The following is a 23,609-nucleotide window of genomic DNA, read 5'->3' on the forward strand; positions in this document are numbered from 1 at the left end:
TTTTTACAAGGAAGACATGTTTCCTCACAAGAGCTGTAGAGTTTTGACAAGCTTAATAACGCAGAGCAAAGTCAAGTATGGTGGCATAGCCTGCGGTTCTGGTGGCTTGGGAAGTAGAGGCAGAAGCAGCAGTTCAAGGCTAACCTGGATACTTAAGACTGCCTCAAAAACATAATGGATCATACATTTAAGGGAAAGCTTGACTCTTAAGAATGTCTTCACTGTCGTTTGTCTAAAAACAACAGAATTCATTTGTTTGAAAAAAAAATCCTTTAGAGGAAAAGCTGCTGGGATGAAAACCTGGAAATATTAAAATCTTACCAGGTAATGAAATCACCAGGCAGCAGTGGTGCACGCCTTTAATCCCAGCACGCGGGAGGCAGAGGCAGACCTCTGAGTTCGAGGCCAGTCTGTTTTACAGAGTGAGTTCCAGGACAGGCACGGCTACACAGAGAAACCCTGTCTCAAACCACACTGTCCTCTGCCCCCCAAAAAACAGACAGGTATATAAGAGACAAACAAAACGGAGGTCCTTTTGATCTTGAATTTGGCTTTTATTTTAAAATACATTTAGCATAGAACTGTCATCAAACAAAAAAATAATAAAACACAAGGAAATAGAATATTTTTAAGTTCTTTTTAAGCTACACAGAAAAAATTAATAGGTTAACAGACCCAAAGCATGGGGTCTTCCTTATGATTCAGTGTGCTAAGCACACCTCGCACCTTCCAGCTCCCAGCGTACCGATAGCTTCCTAAGTATTCACTTTCTTCTCCTGCTAGCCGAAGGGCCTGCAGTTACTAGCTTAAGTTGATCAGATTCCATTTGGGCAAAAATTACCAGGCCCCTAAATTTTCATCAGGATTATAAAAATATGAGCTCAAATGCTTATGTTGTCCAAAATAGAAACATTTTCCTTCTGAATAATCAGAGATAGTGCACTAAAGTCATTAGCTCCATACCTGATGCTCATTTCTATGGGAAGTTATTCTCTTCTTTATGAAAAGCTCACTATAAATAAATGCAATGTTAACCTAATTACAATCACACTTCAGAATATAAAGGCAGACAGAAAAAAATAGTTTACTACCACACTATAATTTCCCACTGTAAAAATAATACATTGGGAAAAGAGTCTAAACTACTGGGACTTCACGTTTGAATTTTATAATCTACCTTAGGTTGCCAAAGAGTGGGTATTCAAAGTTACCAGTGGGAAATGCAATCTTTCTCAAATAATTTAGAAAAATGGCTTTTTAATATAGAAAGGGTGTACATTGTCTCATCTATAAATTTCAGTTATATTCCCACTCACTCTGGAAATATTTACCTGTTCTATAAACAATCAAGACGATGTACATAAGATATATATTGTTCCTATAACTTGCAACACACAGAAAAATACCTACAAAAATGGATATACTTATCCATTTAGCTTTCCAATAAATTAGTGAGAAAATTTAGCTATTCCGCATTTCTTCCTTAAAAAAGACTAAAGAGTTACAGGTCATTTGCTCCTATCTCTGTTAGTTTGATATATATTTTTAAAGTATTTGCCTGATTAAGTAGCTTAAGATACAATTGAGTCTCACTTTTACATCACAGTATACATGGTGTCTCTTAACTCAGCAAAAGAAAGGCACAGTTAGCAAGCAATCAAAATCAGTACCTGAATCATTGCTGATGACCAAAACAGTCAAGGGAAAAAAATGTACATTCAACACAGTGTACAGAACTTTAAAAAAAAAAAAGAAAGAAAGAAAGAAAGAAAGAAAGAAAGAAAGAAAGAAAGAAAGAAAATTTTGAGGCCAGCCTGGTCTACAGAGTGAGTTCCATGACAGGCTCCAAAGCTACAGAGAAACCTTGTCTTGAGAAACAAAACCAAACAAAAGAAGAAGGAGGAGGAGGAGGAGGAGGAGGAGGAGGAGGAGGAGAGAAATTCACAAAACAAAATTTCCTGAAAACTTGGTCCATTAAAAATGCCTCCCATGATCAAGGTCATGGATAACAGGAAAGGGGATGGCAGTGTAAAGAGGCAGTGAACCAGTATGTGGTAGCGTATGGATTCTGTAATTATCAATTCAACTAGGAAATGGCTCCCATAGGAAATAAATGTTAAACCTATTTGTTAATAACAACATGCCTACATTAATTCCAAAAATGTGGGAACAACTGCATATTGTTATTGATTTTTCAATACACCCCACAGTTCTTAGGTAAATATATATATAATATATACTAGATACACACTTGCACACTGCATACCTTGATATATATTATATATAACTACAATTTGTAACAGCACAGAACTCTCCGAACATTTTGTGAACATTCTAAATGGGCACATCACTTCTCAGTACTGAAAGAGCTCAGCCCACCTAAAACATCTGGAGTGCAACGATAAAATGCACTGGCTGCAGAACTTACTTAAGTTAAATTCTTGCAAAAACCTCTGATCCGAGTTTTACCTGGAGAATAGTTTTAAATATAACTGGTAGCCTCCTTTCTTATAATAAACAATATTTCTCCATCAAGAGATACCAATAAAGGAAAATATGTAGGGAACCAAGAATGTGATGGAGAACCCAACCATCCCATAGGTAATATACCGATACGGCAGTTCCACTTCCATGTGCTGCCTCGCCTGGCGGAGGTCATCACACGGAATACTGGAGAGCTTACAGGCTAAAGGAATGGTGATCTTCTTCATTATATCTCTCACGATCAGCACAGTTATCATTCCTATGACGACCCGTAATATGGCTTTTCCAAACAGAGTTACAGTAAGCGGGGGGCTGGCTAAAGGTAATGTGTGTAGAGGAGGGTCTAATAATAGACCCAGGTTATAAGTAGCATGAGAGCCACATGCAATTCCAGCACCACTTCCCAAAATCTCTGCTGTGTCTCCTCGGGATGTGCTCCAGGTGTCCAGAGTGAAAGAGAAGATGCCCAAAGCCAAGTGAAGCCCGATGATGATGAACGGAGCATATTTGTAAGTTTGGTTGAAGTTGTCAATCAGGTCCACAAATGGGTAGAAGATAGCTAAGATTAAAAGGGTATACAGGAACCCAGCAATAACATCCTAAAAAAGATAACAGTACATTAGTATAATGCTATTTTGGTGTTTAACTTTAAAATGAACCTTACAAACCGACCACAGGATAGTACTGGTACTTGGGCTGGGATGTAGCCCAGTGGGAAGAGTGCCTAGCTCCGCAAAAATCAGGCATAGTAGTGCATACCCATAACCCTAGCACTAGGAACGTAGATGCAGGAGATCAGAGGTTCAAACCCTGTCTAAATATAAATAGATAGATAATAGTTTAAAAATATTGCACTAAAATTGTTTTAATGATAAAAAGGGTTATATTTGTTTGTTTGTTTTTTAAGACAGGGTTTCTCTATGTAGCCCAGGCTGTCCTGGAACTTAGCCTATACACCAGGCTGGCCTCAAACTCTGAGATCTGCTGCCTGCCTCCCGGGTGCTGGTATTAAAGACATGCACCCAGCACAGCCTGGTGAATGAAAAAGACTTATTAATAAAAGATGTTTTTTTCCTAGTTCTATTCTTCCGTTAACTACAGGTACAATGTATGTACATTCACAGTCAGACTCTGAACAATATGTTTGCTACCGTGATTTTCCATGCAGAAGAAAGACTTTATTACTCAAAGAAATGATATTGTGTGCTGTCATGAAGCTTATGTTTTGGGGGAAAGACTGAAATAGCAATATTGGTAAGAAAACATAAATATTATAGTTTTAGATGGCTATAAGTGATACTAAGCCTAGAATCAAAGTCTTCTGTCTTCTAATGGTTTTTGTGTGTGTGTTTTTATTTTTTTTAAACAGAGTTGGAGACTAGGTTACATAGAAAATTCTAGGCCACCCAGAACACCACAGCAAGACTCTGTAGACCAGGCTGACCTCAAACTCACGAGATCTGCCTGCCTCTGCCTCCAGAGTGCTGGGATTAAATACGTGTACCACCACTGCTTGGCTGCAAATACTTTGCTTTAAAGTATTTTGTACTTTTAAAAGTATATGCACTTTTCTGTTTTTCCTAGTTCTCAAAAGAGTACAGGTTAGTATATCTATTTTTTCAGTCATTACTAGACATAGCTTTCAAATTTCAATTTCCTAAAACAGAGTCTTCCAGGACTAGCTCCAGAGCTACCGAGAAACCCTGTTTTGAAAAACCAAAAAAGTATTTGCTCTTTGACTCATACTGATAACAAAGTATGCCAGATGCTGAATGAAATATTTCTTATAAATTATTAGAGCATATTATGATTGCCCTTAATGCTAATGAAGACAGCAGCTTAGTGTTGTCTGAGTATCTGGGACAGTCTGTGGGAGACACTCTACCTATGGTCCATACTAGTTTCATAGTCAACAGTAAAGACACCAACTGTTATACAAAATAATTCAAAATACATGGAAATATTTTAAACATTGAAAGATATGAAAAGTACAAATTGAAGGAATATTATCAGATTCACAATGTTACAAAACTGGGCCAGGCCGGGCCGTGGTGGCGCACGCCTTTAATCCCAGCACTCGGGAGGCAGAGGCAGGCGGATCTCTGTGAGTTCGAGACCAGCCTGGTCTACAAGAGCTAGTTCCAGGACAGGCTCCAAAACCACAGAGAAACCCTGTCTCGAAAAACCAAAAAAAAAAAAAAAAAAAAAAAAACTGGGCCAGGCACAGGAGATATGTCTATAATTCCAGCAGGCAGAGGCAGGAGCCTCGTGGGTCAAAACCAACTTAAGCTACATGGAACCTTCTCTCAAATACAAAATATCGGGCTGGAGAGATGGCTCAGCAGTTAAGAGCACTGACTGCTCTTATGGAGGTCCTGAGTTCAATTCCAAGCACCTACATGGTGGCTCACAACCGTCTGTAGTGAGATCTGGTGCCCCCTTCTGACCTGCAGGCATACATGCAGACAGAACACAGTATACATAATAAATAAATAAATAAATCTTTTAAAAGATCAACTGCTGAAACACAAATAAGCAAAGTATCATTGCCTGGTAATGACAGCTATAGTACTGCATGAAATTATTATTTGCAATACTTGAAAGTTGTGCCTGATGTATCCTTAAGAAGGAAAGATGCCAGCCATGGTGGTATATGCCTTCAGTGCCTTTACCCACTGGGCCATCTTGCTGGCCCTTGAAGCTATTCCTATTTATATGTATGTATGTGTATGTTTGTATGAGTCCATGTGCCGCATGCATGCAGGAGCCCTTGGAGATCATTAGAGGGCAACAGATCGTGTGGAACTGGAGTTACAGGCCGTTGTGGGTGGATAGTGGGTGCTGGGATTGAATAACAGCCCTCTGCAAGTGCCTGCACCCAGAGTCAGAGTCATCGACCCAGCTCGCCCTCACCTCGAGCTATTCTCTCTCTCTCTCTCTCTCTCTCTCTCTCTCTCTCTCTCTCTCTCTCTCTCTCTCTCTCTCTGTTTTTCAAGTTAAGGTTTCTCTGTACAACAGTCCTGGCTGTCCTGGAACTCGCTCTGTAGACCAGGCTGGCCGCAAACGTACAGAGATCCACCTGCCTCTGTCTCCCAAGTACTGGGATTAAAGGTGTGCATCACTACCTCCTGGCATCCCTGAAGCTATTTTGAATAAGACAAATTATATATTCTTTGGGGGCAAACTAATCACTGAACAATTAAACAATTAGGGTTGCCTGGCACAGTAGTACAGGAAAACAATTCCAACTGCTTGGGTGGACTAAGGAAGCTAAGGCAGGACTGACTGTTCAAGGCCAATTCAAGAAGAAGTTCAAGGTCAGCCTGGCAACCAGTCTGACAGCTGTCTCAAAAAGTCTTAGCGTGTAGCTACTAGCCTGGTTACATGTGAAGTTCTTAGGTTTAATCCTTGTTACTGAAATAAATAAAAACAAAATAAAGTAAAATCAAAATTCACGAATTGAGAAGTGGAGATGGCTCAGTGGTCAAGAGAATACTGTTCTTGCAGAGGGCCCAGGTTCAGTTCCTAGCCCTTGGGCGGCTCATAACTGCCTGCAACTCCAGCTCCAGGGATCTCTGGTCTCTGCAGGCTCTTGCAGTCATATGCACGCACATACCCTTCCCACATAATTAAAAAATAAAATAAATCTTAAAAGAACTGATGGCCACATTGTTTTAACTCCAGATGATTCAAGAGTAGATATAATCTATATATAAAGTATATAAAGAGTAAACTGAACTCGGCAGAAATATTGCATCAATCACTAAACTTTTTTTTTTTTTTTTGAGTCTTCTCATATAGCCCTGGTTGACCTTTAATTCACAATGGAGACCCAGGAATGGCCTCAAACTCAGAGATCTTACTGTCTCTTCCTCTCTCTTACTCTTGAGCTCTACGATTAAAGATGTATTATGCATGGCTATCTTTTCATTTTGTAAAGAACAGTAGTTTTGAGATCATATATTCAATAATAAGATTCTTATTTCTCTTGGAATGATACTGAATTTAAAAATGAAAGCACATTTTCTCTAAGAAATATACACAAAGAAATCCTGTCTTTTTGTTGTTGTTGTTGTTTCGAGACAGGGTTTCTCTGTAGCTTTGGAGCCTGTCCTGGCATTAGCTCGTGTAGACCTGGCTGGCCTAGAACTCATGGAGATCTGCCTGCCTCTACTCCTGGCTAAGAAACCCTGTCTTAAAAAACAAAACAAAACAAAAAACCGAAACAAACAAAAAAGTGTGGTCTGATTATAAACCAGGTAGAGTGGTGAGAATACCAACATCCCTACAGCCACGAAATAAGCTAGTGAGATGTCCTACGGGTAGAACGTTGTCAGACACAGTCCAACAACGTGAGAATTCTGAGTGCTTGTGAGAAAACAAGAGTCTTGTGACCTCAGTTTCTTCAAAACACCGAACTGTCCTTGGAATGTGTGTTCGTGCTCCTCCCAGGTGTAGCCTATGGGAGGGAGTTTACTTCAGCTGTTGGTATTCATATGCCTCCACGCTTGTCCTTGTGATTACAGACAGCTTGAATTTACGCAAGCTCAAGTGACTTTTCCTAATCCTCTGATGCTCTCTCTGAATAAAGTTGGGATGCATGAGACTTTACTTTGTCTCTTTTTTGCTTTTGTTTTTGTTTTCTTCAGATAGCCTTTCTCCGTGTAACAGCGCTGGCTGTCCTGGAATTCTCTTTGTAGATCAGGCTGGCCAGGAACTCAGAGGTCCCACCTGCCTTTCTTTCCAAGTGCTGGGATTAAAGGCATGTACCACCATACCCCACCCCAGGTAGTCTGCCTCATTTTTTAGGCCCAGCTCTCCAAAGCTCACAACACCAAGTAGACCCCTAAAACAAAACATTATAAAAATAATAACAACAATAGCAACAAAATTCAGTATAACCCATCAGAAAATTTAGGATTCCATAAATTAGTTCAGTTTTGCCATCTTTTTTGGTCCTCCGTTTACAAGCTAACATGCAATGAATCCTAGACTCTTATGGGATGCTGAGCGTGGAGAACAGACAGGCCACTGTGGGCTGGGTGACAGGAAGGTAGAAGCAATCCCAGTGAGAAGATGCAGCTGAGTACTTTGAGGAGAAGGGAAAGGTAAGAAGGCTATGGGAACCAGCTGCAGGGTACAGTGAACCAGGCAAGAGAGGAGAGGCATTCCTGGAGCTTCTGAAGCACTCTCAGCATTGGAGGGTGACGAGAACCACAGGGTCAAAATATTAGCACGCCACAGGTCATTATGGCGGTAGTCTTACAACATGAGGACTACTTACAAACTGTATTTTCTCATTCCGGCTTTGTGAGAAATGTTTTTCCCTGCCTATCTATCAAAAGTAGCTTGGTCATCAAGAGCCAATGTTCCACTAATCTCCCTCTCCTTGTAAAAATTTCCTGTAAATCTTATAATCTCCCACACCCAGTGATTCTTGTTTACACAAAGTCCCCCCCCCCCCAATTCCTGGAACTTGATGGCCTGAAGGGGCTGACCCTGTCACCCATTTCCTTCTTTTTCTTTGAGTCAGTTTGAAGACTAGCCCATCCAGAAAAACAGATTGTGCCCAGCTAGTGGGGAAACCAGTCACCACCTGTGTCAGAATAAAACCCAAGTGAACTCAGCAGATGGTTTGAGTTCTGTGGCACCCTTTCTACAAAAAGAAATCGCCTTGCCAAGCTACTTTTGCTTTTGTGTTCCTTTGTAGGACAACAGATCATATAACCACGTGACTTAAGTTTGTAAAGTTTCTACCAGTGCCAGAAACAAAGAACTATTTAAGGACGACGCCCTCTTTTCTTACCAGGATGGAATGCATCCCCATGTAGATTCTACTGAGGCAAACCAGAGAACTCCAGCAGGGAATGAGAATCAGCCCATACATAAGAGGGTACTAAAGGAGAGAGAATGAAACCAAGTTAGACAGATACAAACAAATAAAAACATCACCTTGCTATAACACCCTATCAATAACTGTAGGCTTTCTACTCCCCTCTACCTTCCCAGTGCCTAACTAGGCCTGGCACACAACAGACGTTAACAAAATGCTTTTGCAAGGCTGACTTAGTCAATGACGGCTCCTGTTGCTTCATCCCCCTTTGTGGGAAGTGAAAAAGCAGTTCTGGTTGACTGTCCAGACCTGGTAGCTGCCCATGCTCCAGGAAAACAGTGGGAGACACGATGGCCAAGGTGCAGGAGCTCTGAACACCGCCCGAATCCAGTCTACTAAGCACTCTGACTTCCCGGGGAGGAAGACCGCACTCTCGGTCTCTCCCACCCAGGAGTGGCTGCCATTAGCAATCCGCAGTATGATGTTTTCCCTCCCATCGGAGGAAGAACACTTTGTAATTAATTTTCTACTTCTGCGCTCTCCATTAAATTTCAAATGGCAATCCCATTGAGACAAATTTTGTGGGAACCAAGCATGGTGAAACATGCCTGTAATTTTAGCAGCAGGGAGGCAGAGGCAAAAGGATCACTTTGAGTTTGAGGCCAACCTGGTCTACATAGTGATTGCGGGTCAGCCAGGGCTATCGTACAAGCAGGATGCTCTTGGAATTGGCGGCATCTGTGGGAAGAGCTGGCAGTGCTCCCGAGGCTAGAGGGAAGGAAAACAGGATGATGGGGGCACAGTTAACCTGGGCAGCGCATATTTGGGTGGGGTGTGCCTGATGAATCAAATTCCTAAAATAAAACTGAAGACAATCAGTAGGTGTTGAAGTAGAATGCAAACAGGTTGAGTGCTCAAAAGGCTGAGGCAGGAGGATTGCTGAAGTCTGAAGTCAGCCTGGGCTACACAGTGAGATCCTGTCTTTAAACAGGGTGGCGGGGGGGGGGGGGGGGGGGGGGGGNGGGGGGGGGGGTGGAGAGGACAAAAGTACGTCAGGAGCACTTTATATCACTTCCAAGTGCACACAAATGGATGCCCAACAAATTCTATGATACCCTAAGTGATTTTTCTTATGGTGCTAGGGATGGACCCACGGCCTTGCCCAGGCCAGGGCATGTGCCACACCTCGCTCTCCCAGATGCACTTTCTGGCTCATTGGTTTTGTTTTCTTGAGACAGGGTTGCATTTAGTCCAGGCCAGTCTCACTCACTCACTGTGTAGGGACTAATAACGAGTGCTGGGATTGGGGTGTCGGCCGCTAGCACGGCTTAGGTACTTCTCGGCTTAGCTCCTTCTCATCTCACAGCCCCGCTAGCCTGTTCACTGCACGGCCTTGATAACACTTCCTTCAGTTATTCTACAAAATGGTTTTATTCAGCCTGGCACACTTTCCTGACTACTTATCACATATGATCAGATCTGTCTGCTATACTGCGGCGCCTTCTGTGGGAGGGAGCGAAAAGAGCCAATAAAATGGCTTGCAATTAAAGCCATTTCAAAACCTGTCTCTAAAAATAATTCTTTTTTTTTGAGACACCAGGGATTGAACCGATGGCTGAGTGCCAGGGAGCTCTCTATCGATGAATTACACTCGACCCTTTTAAGTGCAATTTAATTTGTCCAGAGTAATTGCAGTATGGGGCAAAAACAGACAGCAAGAAAAATATCAGTTTTGAATTTTAGCAAATACACAGCCTATCACAGAACAGGGCAATGGTGGCTCATTAAGGACACATTTCTCTTGTTCTTGTATCCTGCTAAAGAAACGAAAGCTGTAGTCTGTGGAAAGCATGTCAGGACGTGAGACCATACACAATATACACGTTCATATGCAGCGACTGAGCAACTCTAGGAGTCTACGCTACGGACAGAAATGTGGGTAAGGATTCACATCGCCAAACTGTCACGAGATGACTTACACCAGCCAATGCTGCGGAGTTGGTGGACACAGAGGGCTCATTATCTCTGTATGTGGAACAGCGTCTCCAGCACTCACTGGTCACGGACACAGGCTACTGCCTGCCATTTACCAAATGTATCCATTGCAAGTCTCAAATGTGAACGTGGAAAACCAACTTAAACCACATTGGAAGAGACAAAGGAGCCTCAGCAAAGCCACAGAGGATCCCAGAGAACCCTAGCTTGGAAGGCACACCAGCTGCTTACTGGACGGCCCAGGCAGGACTGTCTCCTCCTCCCAAGTAAACACTGCATTTTCTTTTTCTTCCTGACACAGGCTTCTGGGTTCTCCAGTCCATGTGGCAGAGGAGTGCTTCTGAATTTGTCTCTTCCTGGGTGCAGCGACCATCTTACACGTCCTTACCTGCCCAGGTGAGAGAGCTGGCCTGGAGAAGACGGGGCTGTCTACCTGACTGATAGACAAGGGCTTTTTACAGGCCTGCAAGCTAGGCTGACTGTGTCTGTATCTTCAGCTGTGGGACCTTGGGGTAGCCACATAATACCCTTCCATCTCAGGCTCCTCCTATCTAAATGGAGGTAACTAATATTTAGCACAGTAATACACCTCCAGTATAAAAACCATCTTTCAGGAATATAAAAAAATTTCCCTTGGGAAGTCAGTGCAAGAGGTTTGTACAGTCAAAACAAGTCTGGTCTACTGAGTAAGTCAGCAAGAAAAAAAATCTTAAACTAAAAAGGAAAGACAACAACAACAAAAGGCCATTAGGTACCTCAGTGGTAGAGCACTTGCCTAGCACATGTGAGGCCTGGTTCATTCTACAGTACTGTGTAGGAATTAAATGAAATAAAATTAAAGTTTTATGACATGCTTCGGCCATGGTTCTCCAGAGAAATAAATAGCCTACAGAGCATGTCTGCACATTATATCTAGAAAGAAATGTACGCCAAGGAGCTAGTTCAAGCCACTGCGGAGGCTCACACACTCCAAACCCATGGGCTGGGGGTCTGAGGAACTGAGAGGTGGCTCAAACCTGAAGGAATCTGGTAGCAAATTCTCTCTCATAGGGCAAGGCTGACTTCCTGAGTTCAAGACCTGGAATGCACAGGTGGAGAGAACTGACCCCCACACCAAGTTGTTCTGATTCCCACAGACACACATGAACAGACTAACACACACAAACACACACAACAATCAAACAAATATATGCTAAAAATTTTAGCTAGGTGTATTGGCACTTAGGAGACAAAGGCCATCGGATCTCTGTGAGTTCAAGGCCAGTTTGTTCTACATAGTGAATATCAAGACCGTCAAAGTATGTAGAAAGACCCTGCCTCAAAAAAGCATCACAATAAAACAATAATAAATAATAATATAATAATAGTAATAATAAATAAGTCAGGCAGTGGTGGTGCATACCTTTAATCCTAGCACTCAAGAGGCAGAGGCAGGCAGATCTTTGTGTTTGAAGCCAGCCTGATCTATAGAGATCTATCCAGGATAGCCAGGGCTACACAGAGAAACAGTCTTTTTTTTGTTTTGTTTTGTTTTGTTTTGTTTTTTCGAGACAGGGTTTCTCTGTGTAGCTTTGGAGCCTGTCCTATCCTGGAACTAGCTCTTGTAGATCAGGCTGGCCTCAAACTCATAGAGATCCATCTGCCTCCTTCCAAGTGCTGGGATTAAAGGTGTGTGCCACCACTGCCCAGCAAGAAACACAGTCTTAAAAAATAAGAACAACAACAATAAATACCCAAGCAGTGGTGGTACACACCTTTGACCCCAGCATTTGGAAAGCAGAGGCAGGGGAATCTTTGTGAGTTGTAAAGGTCAAGGCCAGTCTGCAGTCTGGTCTACAAGGTGAATGCCAGGCCAGACTAGACTGTTTACACAGAGAAGCCCTATTAAAAAAAAAACCACAATAAATAAAATAAGAATTTAAAGCCAGTCTTTTGCCAGCCCGACTGTAAAATGTAATCTGAAGCTTGGCATGTGATGCCCACCTTTAATCCTAGCTCTCAGAAAGCAGGTGGGTTTCTGTAAACCTGAGGTTAGCCTGGGCTACAAAGTGAGCTTTGTCAGAAAATATAACCAATAATAATAAAAAGTAACCTGCTTTAGTGAAAATTTACTGCAAATAAAAATGTTAATTTTACCTAAAATATCTTTACAGAAACATTCAAATCACTGGTGAAAAATCCATACACAGTGGCGTAGCAAAAATGACACATGAAACTGAGCATCACACATAATATTAGACAAAAGCAGTAAGCACGACATGCAACATAGTCGTAATGATATTAAACACGGAACAATGAACTTGCTATACAGTATGGTCCCAACCATTTCCACATCCAAGGAAACAGGCATGTCAGCAGTCAGCCATCTTTTCTTAGTCTTGCCAGCCTGTGAGTTTCAGTGCTGTGCTGAATGGGCCAGCACCATGGCTCCTTCAGAACACATGCTCTTACTTTCAATTCTGGCTTTGTCTGTGGTATATTCTCGCAACGGTACCGTCTCATCCAACTGTGCCGTGCACACCCACAGTGTGGCCCTAGGGGCACGCTCACACCACTCCTCTGACCATCAATATGAGTGTGGTGTGGACACTTGGCCCTGACCAGGTGGAGCTGGAGGCTGAAGACAGTCTCTGATCTGACAGAAGCTGTAAAGAACAGAGAGCTGGCTGAGGCAGCCGTGTGCAAGCCCAGGCACAGAAGAGCAAAGAAGAGCAGGAAGGAAGGTGTAGATGGGCTCTGAGGCAGTCTTGTTCCACAGCCGGGGCCCCAACCCCTCAAGTGGCCCAGCAGCACTTCCTGGATCTTGGGTTCCACAAAATGTACCAGATATTCTACAGATCAATTTCCTCTTTTTTGCTGAGCCTAGTGCAGATGCATTTGTCATGGGAACCCTGCATAGACACGCACGCACACACCTAGTTACATACACTGCAATACTTTTCTTCCTTTCTTTCTTGAGAAAGGGACTCCCTTATCCAGCCCTGGTTGGCCTGGAACTAGCTATATAGCTTTGGCTGGCCTCAAAGTCAGAGATCAGCTTGCTTCTACCTTCCAAGTGCTAGGATTAAAGCAGTGTTCCACCATGCCTAACTCAACTTAGATATTTCTAAGATGTTTTTTAAAAGAGACTTTACTCATTTTATATGTGAGAGAAGAATTTGTCTGTGTTGGGGCAAGTGCACTACAGGGAGCAGAAGACGGTCATTATCCTCATGGCTCTCTGCCTATTCTTTGAGGCAGGGTCTCTCATTTTTCTCAGCCAAGGTGGAAGCCAACAAGCCTTGCTGATCCTGTCTCTGCTCCCACCAGGAGTTGGAGGTTACAGGTATGATCAGGATGTGAGTGCTAGGATCCAAGCTGTGGTCTTTGTGTTTAGACAGCAAGTGCTCTTAGACACTGAGCCACCTCTGCAACCCCTAAGATATCTCCTTATCTCTCAGATGGCCACTTAGATTCTTCTTTTCTTTATCTAGTCTTTAAATGTTGATGTGTGTCTCTCTCTCTCTCTGCATGTATGTGTGCATGTGCCTCTGCCTGTGGAGGCCCAGAAGACAACCTTGGATGTTGTTTTTCAGAACTATCTACATTTTCTTGAGATGTGGCTCTCAGTGGCCTGTCAATCACCAAGGTGCTACAGGTTGGCCAGGGAGTTCCAGAGATCTACTTGCCTGTCTTCTCAGTGTTGAGATTATTGCTTATGTCATCGTGTCTGACAGGGTGTTTATTTTTTAAGATTTATTTTTTAATTACATGTCTGCCTGAGCCAGAAGAGGGCGTTAGATCCCCTGGAGCTGGAGTTACAGGTGGTTGTGAATTACCCATTGGAGGATCTGGGAAATGTTGGGTCCTCTGCAAGAGCAGTAAGCATGAGCTCTTGACTAGGGGGCCATTTTTTCCAGCCCTTGCACCCAGATTTGAGACAGACTTTACGGAGTCCTTAAATACTGGTTATCTTAAGAAGTATTTTGCGGGACTCTGCATTCTCATTGTGTGTCCTGTTTCAGGATAATATTCCAGTCGCATGATTCTACTTGGCAGTTATGTGCTAGCACCAAATCTGTCCACATCTCTGATGGAGAGAACTGCCTCTTGGTCACTGCAGGTAACTAACTGTTTTAAAGATAGCAAAGGCACCAGCTCCTTGGTGAGCCCACGTTTTCAATACAAACAAGACACTTCTGCTGTTTGTTGTTGTGGGCCTATTTATTTATTTATTTAGCCTATTTACAAATTATACTTCTCAGATAGGAAATCTGGGCAATTCGTCAAATCTTGTCAATTCTACCTTTTTAAAATCTATCAGATTCAAAGCCAGTTATTGCTACACAGTGAGACCTTATCTCAGAAGCAAATTTATTAGATTCAAGATAGCCCAGTGGTCAAAGTCTATCATTTATACTTCATAGACCACACAGTCCATTTTGTTACAACTATTGAATTTTTATATCAAGAAGCAACCACAAGTAGGAACAACAACAAAAAAAAAAAAACTCCCACAACAACAATGGATGTGACCAGTTCCTACAAGTTTTAGCTACAGACAAGAAAAATTTGAGATTCATACAATTTTCATGGCATAAAATATTCTTTTGGTCCCTTAATTCTTTAAACACATAAAAATCCATTCATATTTCACAGGCTATTAAAAAAAAACAGACAGCAGATCTGGGTACAGCAGAAAGTTCATGCTTAGCACTTGGGGCCCTGGCCTCAATCTTCAATACCACTCAAAGCCACAATGAAACAGAACAAAGGCAGCAGGCCACTGTTTGCTGGGAGGACAGACCATACAGATTCCCATCACCTCTCCTCGAGCTGGTGAAACAGCTTTCTCTGAGAGCTGCTTTCCCTGTCTCCAGTGATCTACCTTTCCCAGGGCTAGAGACAGAAGACTCTTCCCAAAATACCAATCTATCCTCTTGGTATAACAACCATATTTGTTTTCTCACATTCATACATACTGCATAGAAATTATGACAAATTAAGCCTGGCGGTGGTGGCGCAGGCCTTTAATCCAGGCACTTAGGAGGCAGAAGCAAGCAGATCTCTGTGAGTTTGAGGCCAGCCTGATCTATAAAGTGAGTTCCAGGACAGGCTCCAAAGCTACAGAGAAACCCTGTCTCAAAAAACCAAAGGGAAAAAAGAAAAGAAAAGAAATTAGGACAAACTGAAAAGTTTTTATTTGTTGAATCAAGCATTATCTTGAGTAAAGCTCTTTCTTCAACAGGAAAATAAATATATATAATTGCAATGAAAGAAAAACACTCAGTTGATATGATTTCCTCTGTAATGAACACATGAGAATCTCTGTACAAATCATTGAATTAATGGAAAGATCAACAAGGATATCATAGGTGAGACTAATGTACAATGCACAGCGCATTTTTGTTTCATTCATGATAGTAACAAAAATGTGAAGTAACTAGAAATAAACCTCAGTGTTTATATGAAGAAAACTATGAAGTTTCCTTGGGAACTATTAAAGAAAACAAATAATGATTCTATCTGCCTTATTTGTAGCTCAGAAGATTCACTATTGTAAGGCTATCATATTAATACACTTCAACTTAACTTACAAGCCCAATGAAACTTCAAAAAAGTTCAAAAGGTTTCTGTGGCAATTCAAGAGTTGACTTTAAAATATACACTGAGACTGTACAATAAAAGAACTTCTGGAGGCATCACAATCCCTGACTTCAAACTCTACTACAGAGCTACAGTACTGAAAACAGCCTGGCATTGGCATAAGAACAGACAGGAGGACCAATGGAACCAAATAGAAGACCTGGATATCAATACATACTACTTCGAACACCTGATCTTTGATAAAGAAGCAAAAAATATCAAATGGAAAAAAGAAAGCATATTTAACAAGTGGTGCTGGCATAACTGGATATCAACATGTAGAAGAATGAAAATAGACCCATATCTATCACCATGCACAAAACTCAAGTCCAGATGGATCAAAGACCTCAACATAAAGCCAGCCACATTAAACCTTATAGAAGAGAAAATGGGAAGTACACTTGAACGCATTGGCACAGGGAACCACTTCCTAAATATAACCCCAGTAGCACAGACACTGAGAGAAACAATTAATGAATGGGACCTCCTGAAACTGAAAAGCTTCTGTAAAACAAAGGATACAGTCAACAAGACAAAACGACAGCCTACAGAATGGGAAAAGATCTTCACCAACCCCACATCAGACAGAGGTCTGATCTCCAAAATATATAAAGAGGTCAAGAAATTGGACACCAAAAGATCATATAATCCAATAAAAAAAATGGAGTACAGACCTAATCAGAGAACTCTCAACAGAGGGATCTAAAATGGCTGAAAGACACTTAGGAAATGTTCAACATCCTTAGTCACCAGAGAAATGCAAATCAAAACAACTCTGAGATTCCATCTTACACCTGTAAGAATGGTCAAGATCAAAAACACTGATGACAACTTATGCTGGTGAGATTGCGGGGAAAGGGGAACACTTCTGCATTGCTGGTGGGAATCCAAGCTGGTACAACCTCTTTGGATGTCAGTGTGGCGATTTCTCAGAAAATTAGGAAACAACCTTCCTCAAGACCTCGGAATACCACTTTTGGGTATATATCCCAAGGATGCTCAATTGTGCCACAAAAACATGTGCTCAACCATGTTCATAGCAGCATTGCTTGTCATAGTTAGAATCTGGAAACAACCTAAATGCCCTTTGACGGAAGAATGGATAAGGAAAGTGTGGTACATTTACACAATGGAGTACTACACAGCAGAAAAAAATAACAACATCTTGAATTTTGCAGGAAAATAGATGGAGCTAGAAAACATTATTTTGAGTGAGGTAACCCAGACACAGAAAGACAAGTATCACATGTACTCACTCATAGGCAGTTTTTAAACATAAAGAAAGCCAGCCTACAAACCACAATCCCAAAGAACTTAGACAACAATGAAAACACTAAGAGAGACTCACATAGATCTAATCTACACGGAAAGTAGAAAGTATAAAAAGACAAGATCCCCTGAGTAAATTGAGAGCATGGAGACCTTGGGGGAGGGTTGAAGAGGGGAGGGGGGGAGGCAGGGAGGTGAGCAGAGAAAAATGTAGAGCTCAATAAATATTAAAAAATACACTGAGAGTTGGGGATGATGGCACTGACTTGTAACCACAGCTGCTTGGGAGGGTGAGACAGGAGGATTACAAGTTGGGAACCAGCCTGGGGTACAAAGTGAGTTCAAGGCTAACCTGGCCAACTTAGCAAGACCCTGTCTCATAACAAAAAAGGATTAGACCTTAAAATTAAAAACATAAATATACAAGCAACACTAAACAGACCCAGCCAAAAGTCCTGGTTTCAACACTCAGTACCGTGAAACAAACAAAATAAATGGAAAGCAAAGATTCAAATTAGCCACACAGACTTAAAGGTAGGTAGATAGAGAAGATATTTTACTTAGCCAGGTGGTGGTGGCGCACACCTTTAATCCCAGCAATTGGGAGGCAGAGGCAGGTGATCTCTATGAGTTCGAGACCAGCCTAATCTACAAGAGCTAGGACAGGCTCCAAAGCTACAGAGAAACCCTGTCTTAAAAAACAAAACAAAACAAAAAAACAAACAACAAAAAAACTTCATTAGGAATGATGTGGCAATACAGATAAGTGAAAACAAGATAAACCATTCAAAAACAGATAATAATAGCACAGTAAATTGTCTATGTGGAAGAAATTATACCAGGTTCCTTTCTCAAATAAAACCAGTGAAAGGTAAATTAAATAGCTCAGTTTCTACTACCAATAATAACAATAATGATGATTATTTTAGTTTTTAACATTCTCTATTATGTTTATCTATGGGGGGAGACAGTGCTGAAAGCATATATGGAGGTTAGAGCGCAACCTGCCACCAGAGATTCTCCCCTTCTACCATGTGGGCCCTGGGAACAGCGAGGGCCTTTACCCAACAGGTTAAGATAGTAAGGCCATGAGTTCCAGGCCAGCCTGGGCTATACTGCTAGACCTTGTCTGAAAATAATAATAATAGTGATAATAATAATAAGTGAGTAAATCTCCAAGCACAGTGGCGTGTACCCAGTGTCCCAGATACTGAGGATGCTCAAGTCTAGTCCAGAGTCAGCTTGAGAAACAACAAGATCCTACCTTAAAACCACAACAACCCCAATAAACAGACCAAGGAAATGAAAATATACATCCACGCAAAAACTTGTATAAATTTACTAGAAGCAGCATTCCTCAAAACAACCAAAAAATAGCGCTCAGCAGTTAGGAGCCCTATCAGAGGGCCAGAGTTTAGATCCCAGAACCTTAATCATGGTTCACAGAAACCCAACTCCTACTCCAGAACATCTGATGCCCTTTTCTGACCACCATGGCCACCTGCATACACACTTGTATACATACACACACGTAAAAAGAATTTTAAAAATAAAAATAACCCCACCCATGCACAGTGACACGTTTGTCTATAATCAAAGCACTTGGGTGGCTAATAAGATTATAGTATAAAGTGACCTCCTTTACACTGAGTTCCAGGCTAGCCAGTCTACACAATCAATCAGTCAATCAATCAGTGAACAAACAAATCTGAATGGCCTGCAAATGATGGAAGAATAAGTAAAGGCAATACATGCATCAAATGAAACACAATAAAAACATACACGCTATAATAGAAACTTTATAAAGTTCCTGGGGAGGTGAACTGAAAAACATGTGTACTCATGTATGAAGCTGTTAAAAGAATCTTAAAAATGCTAAGTGAAAAAAAAAGCCAGCCACAACAGGCCACATAGTGCATGTTTCCACTAGCATGAAATGCTCACACTAGGCAAATCTACATACGTATAGTGGGATGGAGGTGGCCTAGAGCTGTGTTTGAGACTAGATGATATCTGTCACCTTGTGCAGCTGCAATTTCAAAGCCTGCATGATATCCAAATGTTGAATTAAATACAGTAGGTTGTGCGTAATCCCTGCACTAGGGAGACAGAGACAGGCAGGAGCTCTATGAGTTTGAGGCCAGCCTTATCTACATAGTGAGTTCCAGGCCAGTCAGTGAGACCCTGCCTAAAAAACACATGCTAGGATAGAAGCTTAGCCTGATTTTTCAAATGGCCTTGAAATGTTAGAATATTGATAGCTACACCCCATAAACAATTCAGCAGCACTATTTTCAGACTTCCTGTGAGCATGTGTCCTGAATAACTGAAGATGAAACACAACTATTCTCTCTCTCTGATGGCAGTATTAGCAGCAAAAGTAATCAGGGAGGAGGCGGCAGAAAGTTCCCGGAGCACTAGAACAAACAGTGGCGTACATACACACACACACACACACACACACACACACACACACACACACAGTAAGCAGTCTGGAAAACACTGACAATCTCCCATTCTGGACTATTGACATCAGCTGGGAATTTTTAGATTTTTTTTTCACCCCAACAGGCAGCATTGCTTTGCAATCTAAATGTAACTGCGTATCACCAGGGGTTACATAGGAAAGAACTTTCTATGTTAGTATTCCTCCCAATTCTGTCATTCTCCCTGGCGCATGCCTGCTTTCTGTTACTATAAAAGATGTGCACTGTGCGGTAGAGGGGGTGGGGATTTCACAGGCAAGATTTACCCATACTGAAACTCAATGTGGGCTAAGTATAGTGGAGTTTAACAAGACAGTTGGCATTTCCCAATTTTGTGCATTGAAAGGTTAAAAGAGGAAATGAATTTCCTCAGATTCTCCAAAACTATGTACGTAATTCTTAAGAGACTGGTCCGAAAGACTAACAAACCATACAATTTAAGATAGATAAAGCAAGACCAGTATTCTAATACATTTTGCTTCTATGTGAAAGATAATAGATAATTAGATTTTAGGTTCAAGTATGATTTGCACACCCTAGGGAGCTCAAAATGGGGGAAGCCAAAGGAAGCAGGAAAATTAAAATGACTACCATTAAAAAAAACTCCTTGCAAGTTCCTCCCGCTGCCATATACCGATTCAGCTCCCTCCTGCGCCTTCAAACCGGTGCGCGGTTACTGTTACCACCACAGAAACTGTAGCAACTGACAACTGGTTCTCCAGATCAGAGAGCGAAGTGAAGTCGGTCTCCCAGCAAATCGACAACCAATCCTTTAAAAATGAACTCACCTAGACTCTGCTCCCTTCCCTCTCGGCTTCTCTTTAACCCTCGCGCTTGACTGCTGGAACGTGCCTGTGTCAGAATTACACTACCGTTGCCAAAACACTGTCTAGCAAGAAAGTTAACGACTTCACATCGGAAACCATGTTTCGCAGTGAGGCTGGGTCTTGGTTACCAAGTGTTTCATTTTAAGCAAAAAGTATCACCATTCCACATGAGTCGAACTAAGTTTAAAAACTCACACCAAGCTGACGGAAATGCTGCACGACGACACGGAAAGTGTTTCCTGGGGTGGGGGGTGTCTAAGAAACTGTATTTAACTGTATTAATACAGTTTAGTGGTTAAATCCCAAGATTTCCTCCATCGCTTAATTTTCTAGAACTCTGACAGGGCCTGTTTGTGGGTACTGTGCGAACTCGTGGGTAGGGGTTTAGGACTGGAAGAGCCAACTTAAAACAAGTGCAGAAAGCCAAGGGGCGTAGCGTACCTGCCAGCGGCCGTAGGTGAGCAGAACCATGGCGATGGGGATGGCGGTGCCGGACATGGCATGCGTGGAGGGCATGCTGTACTCTGAGTTGTAGAAGATTTCCAGCTTGACGACCGGCGGCGAGGCCGGCCGCGGCCAGCGGATGATGTCCTTGGTGCACTGGCCCAGGTACATGACCAGCACCCAGATGATCACGAGCCTCCGGCCCACGAACGGATCGAGGTTCCAGATCCAGAAGGGGAAGAAGAAGATGTAGAAGAGCTCGTTGCCCAGCTCGGTGCCTAAGCTGAACAGGTAGTAGAGCGGCCAGTTGCTCACCCTGACCAGCTCGCCCTCCTCGCCCGTCAGCGAGTTGCGGCGCAGCGAGCCCGCGCGGCGGGGCCCGGCCGGGCCCGGCTCAGCAGCCAGCCCGTTGCGTACGCCGTTGGGGGCGCCGCAGCAGTCGGGCTTGGCAGGGCCGGGGCTGCGCTCCGCGCCCGGCTGCTGTCCCCGTCGCCGAGGGTTCCCCGCGGCCCCGCGAACCTCGTTCTCCGCATCCTCGCCCTCCGCGGGGCTGCCGAGGGGCGCCTCCACCCCACACAGACGCTGGAAGCTCGCCACCCGCTGCGGCTCCTGCAGACGGACAGCCAGCAGGGCCAGCCGCTGCCCCAGGGACATGATCGCGGGCCACTAGGGAATGGATCCGGACACGCGCTCCCTGCCCGTCACTGCCGCCACGGTCCCTAGCTCGACTCGCTCGAGGCTGCCGGCGACCGCGCCAACAGGCCGCAGCGGCCGCCGCGCGCGCCCTGCGCCCCGCGCGCCCCTCCCCTGGCGCGCTCTCCGCCCCGCGCGCTCACTGAGGCCCGCGCAGCGCGCGCAGCCCGGAGCTTCTCCTCCGAAGCCACGCCTCCGGGTCTCCTGCCCGGGTTCTCCGCGTGCTGCCGTGAGGCCCACTGCGCGGTCCTAGGCAGGGCTGGTGACCCAGGAGCCACAGGTTTTATTGGCCTGAAATCAACTGGGGCGTGATGGATGAGGTAAAGAACCGCCGAGCAACCGGAATCGTCCGACTCACATCATTAATTAGCAACTAATTTCAGAGTTGTCTCGGATGGTTGATGTCTGGAAAGCCACGTGCCAATTGACCAGCGGCAAGATGAGAAAGAGGTAGATCTCCAGGACGGCCTGGGACTGCGATAGCCCACACAGTTGTGGTCTGCAAGAGAAAAGCTTACAAAGTCAAACCAGGCTATCACTCACATCATATGTACTTTAAGTGAACTTAAGTGTAAAATTTCCTTAATAATGAAGTCTAACACCTACCAGAATTGTACAGAGCACATGATTTATGAGCGAATGCAGCATGTAAATTTCCAAGATAGGTTTTTCATTTCGTTTTTTTCCCCCCATTGGTTTTCTTTCTTTCCTTTCTTCCTCCCCCCTCCCTCCCTTCGTGCTCCCTCCCTCCCTCCTTTCTTTTTCTTTTCTTTTTTTTTTTTAAACCAGAGCATAGTCTAACCCAGATTGTCCGCAACCTTGCAGTGTAGTTAAGGCTCACACTGAACTCCTGATCCCCCGAGTGCCATCTCCCAAAAGCTCGTATTACCAGCATGCATCACCATGCCAGGCTTGAATTTTGAATTGGCTAGGCTAATTTAGAACTTAGAATCTTAAATTTTCTGTCTTAGAAATAACTTGACTTCTAGATGGAATCGATTTTATTAAAAGATTTCAAAGTTTTAATTCCAGGAATTTATTTCAGGCACAGCAAATGAATGCCTATAATTAAAGACTGAACTACTTCCAAGAAACAGGCTGAAAGATGTTCCATGCTGGTAAGTCATTAGAAATATTTTCATTTTCCAAAATGGGGGGAGGTGGCGTTACCCCCTTTTAATCCTAGCACTCGGGAGGCAGATACAGGCAGATCTCTTGATCTACAGAGTGAGTTTCAGGATAGACAGGGCTACACAGAGAAACCCTGTCTTGAAAAACAAAACATAACAAAACCAAAAAACTACCCAAAGAAAAACATATAGGCATCCTCCTGAATATTAACCTTCATCAGACGATGAAAGGAGACAGAGACAGAGACCCACATAGGAGCACCAACAGAAATCTCTGGTCCAAAGCAGGAGCAGAAGGAGAGAGAGCACGAGCAAGGAACTCAGGACCGCGAGGGGTGCACCCACACACTGAGACAATGGGGATGTTCTATCAGGAACTCACCAAGGCCAGCTGGCCTGGGTCTGAAAAAGCCTGGGATAAAACCGGACTCGCTGAACATAGTGGACAATGAGGACTACTGAGAACTCAAGAACAATGGCAATGGGTTTTTGATCTTACTGCACGAACTGGCTTTGTGGGAGCCTAGGCAGTTTGGATGCTCACCTTACTAGACCTGGATGGAGGTGGGTGGTCCTTGGACTTCCCACAGGGCAGGGAACCCTGATTGCTCTTTGGGCTAATGAGGGAGGGAGACTTGATTGGGGAGGGGGAGGGAAATGGGAAGCGGTGGCGGGGAAGAGTCAGAAATCTTTAATAAATAAATAAATAAAAAGTTTAAAGAAAGAAAAAAAAAACCAAAAAACTATATGTGTGTGTATGTATTATATATATTCATTTTCCAAGAAAGAATGTTCCCACTGCCTTCTACTCCACTTGCTGTAG

General features: G+C 43.1%; 1 protein-coding gene across 1 annotated transcript; it reads right to left on the reverse strand.

Annotated features, from left to right (window-relative positions):
• Positions 1 to 535: 535 nt before the first annotated feature.
• Sgpp1 (sphingosine-1-phosphate phosphatase 1) lies at positions 536 to 21,759 on the reverse strand. The gene is made up of 3 exons (XM_050153700.1): positions 20,961 to 21,759; positions 8,291 to 8,380; positions 536 to 3,083 (listed from the first exon to the last, which is right to left on the reverse strand). The coding sequence occupies exons 1-3, from the start codon at positions 21,615 to 21,617 to the stop codon at positions 2,532 to 2,534; spliced, it is 1,299 nt and encodes a 432-aa protein (XP_050009657.1). The 5' UTR covers positions 21,618 to 21,759; the 3' UTR covers positions 536 to 2,531.
• Positions 21,760 to 23,609: the final 1,850 nt, after the last annotated feature.

The sequence above is a fragment of the Alexandromys fortis genome, unplaced genomic scaffold (assembly GCF_014885135.2).
Source record: "Alexandromys fortis isolate MF-2015 unplaced genomic scaffold, M_Fortis_MF-2015_v1.1 scaffold_82, whole genome shotgun sequence".
Lineage (NCBI taxonomy): Eukaryota > Metazoa > Chordata > Mammalia > Rodentia > Cricetidae > Alexandromys > Alexandromys fortis.

Coding starts and splice junctions, on each gene's coding strand:
- Sgpp1 (XM_050153700.1), bottom strand. CDS start 21,617: ATGTCCCTGGGGCAGCGGCTGGCCCTGCTGGCTGTCCGTCTGCAGGAG. Junction 8,381..20,960: donor TCACCTACGGCCGCTGGCAG/GTACGCTACGCC, acceptor TCTCTCCTTTAG/TACCCTCTTATGTATGGGCT. Junction 3,084..8,290: donor TGGGGATGCATTCCATCCTG/GTAAGAAAAGAG, acceptor TATCTTTTTTAG/GATGTTATTGCTGGGTTCCT.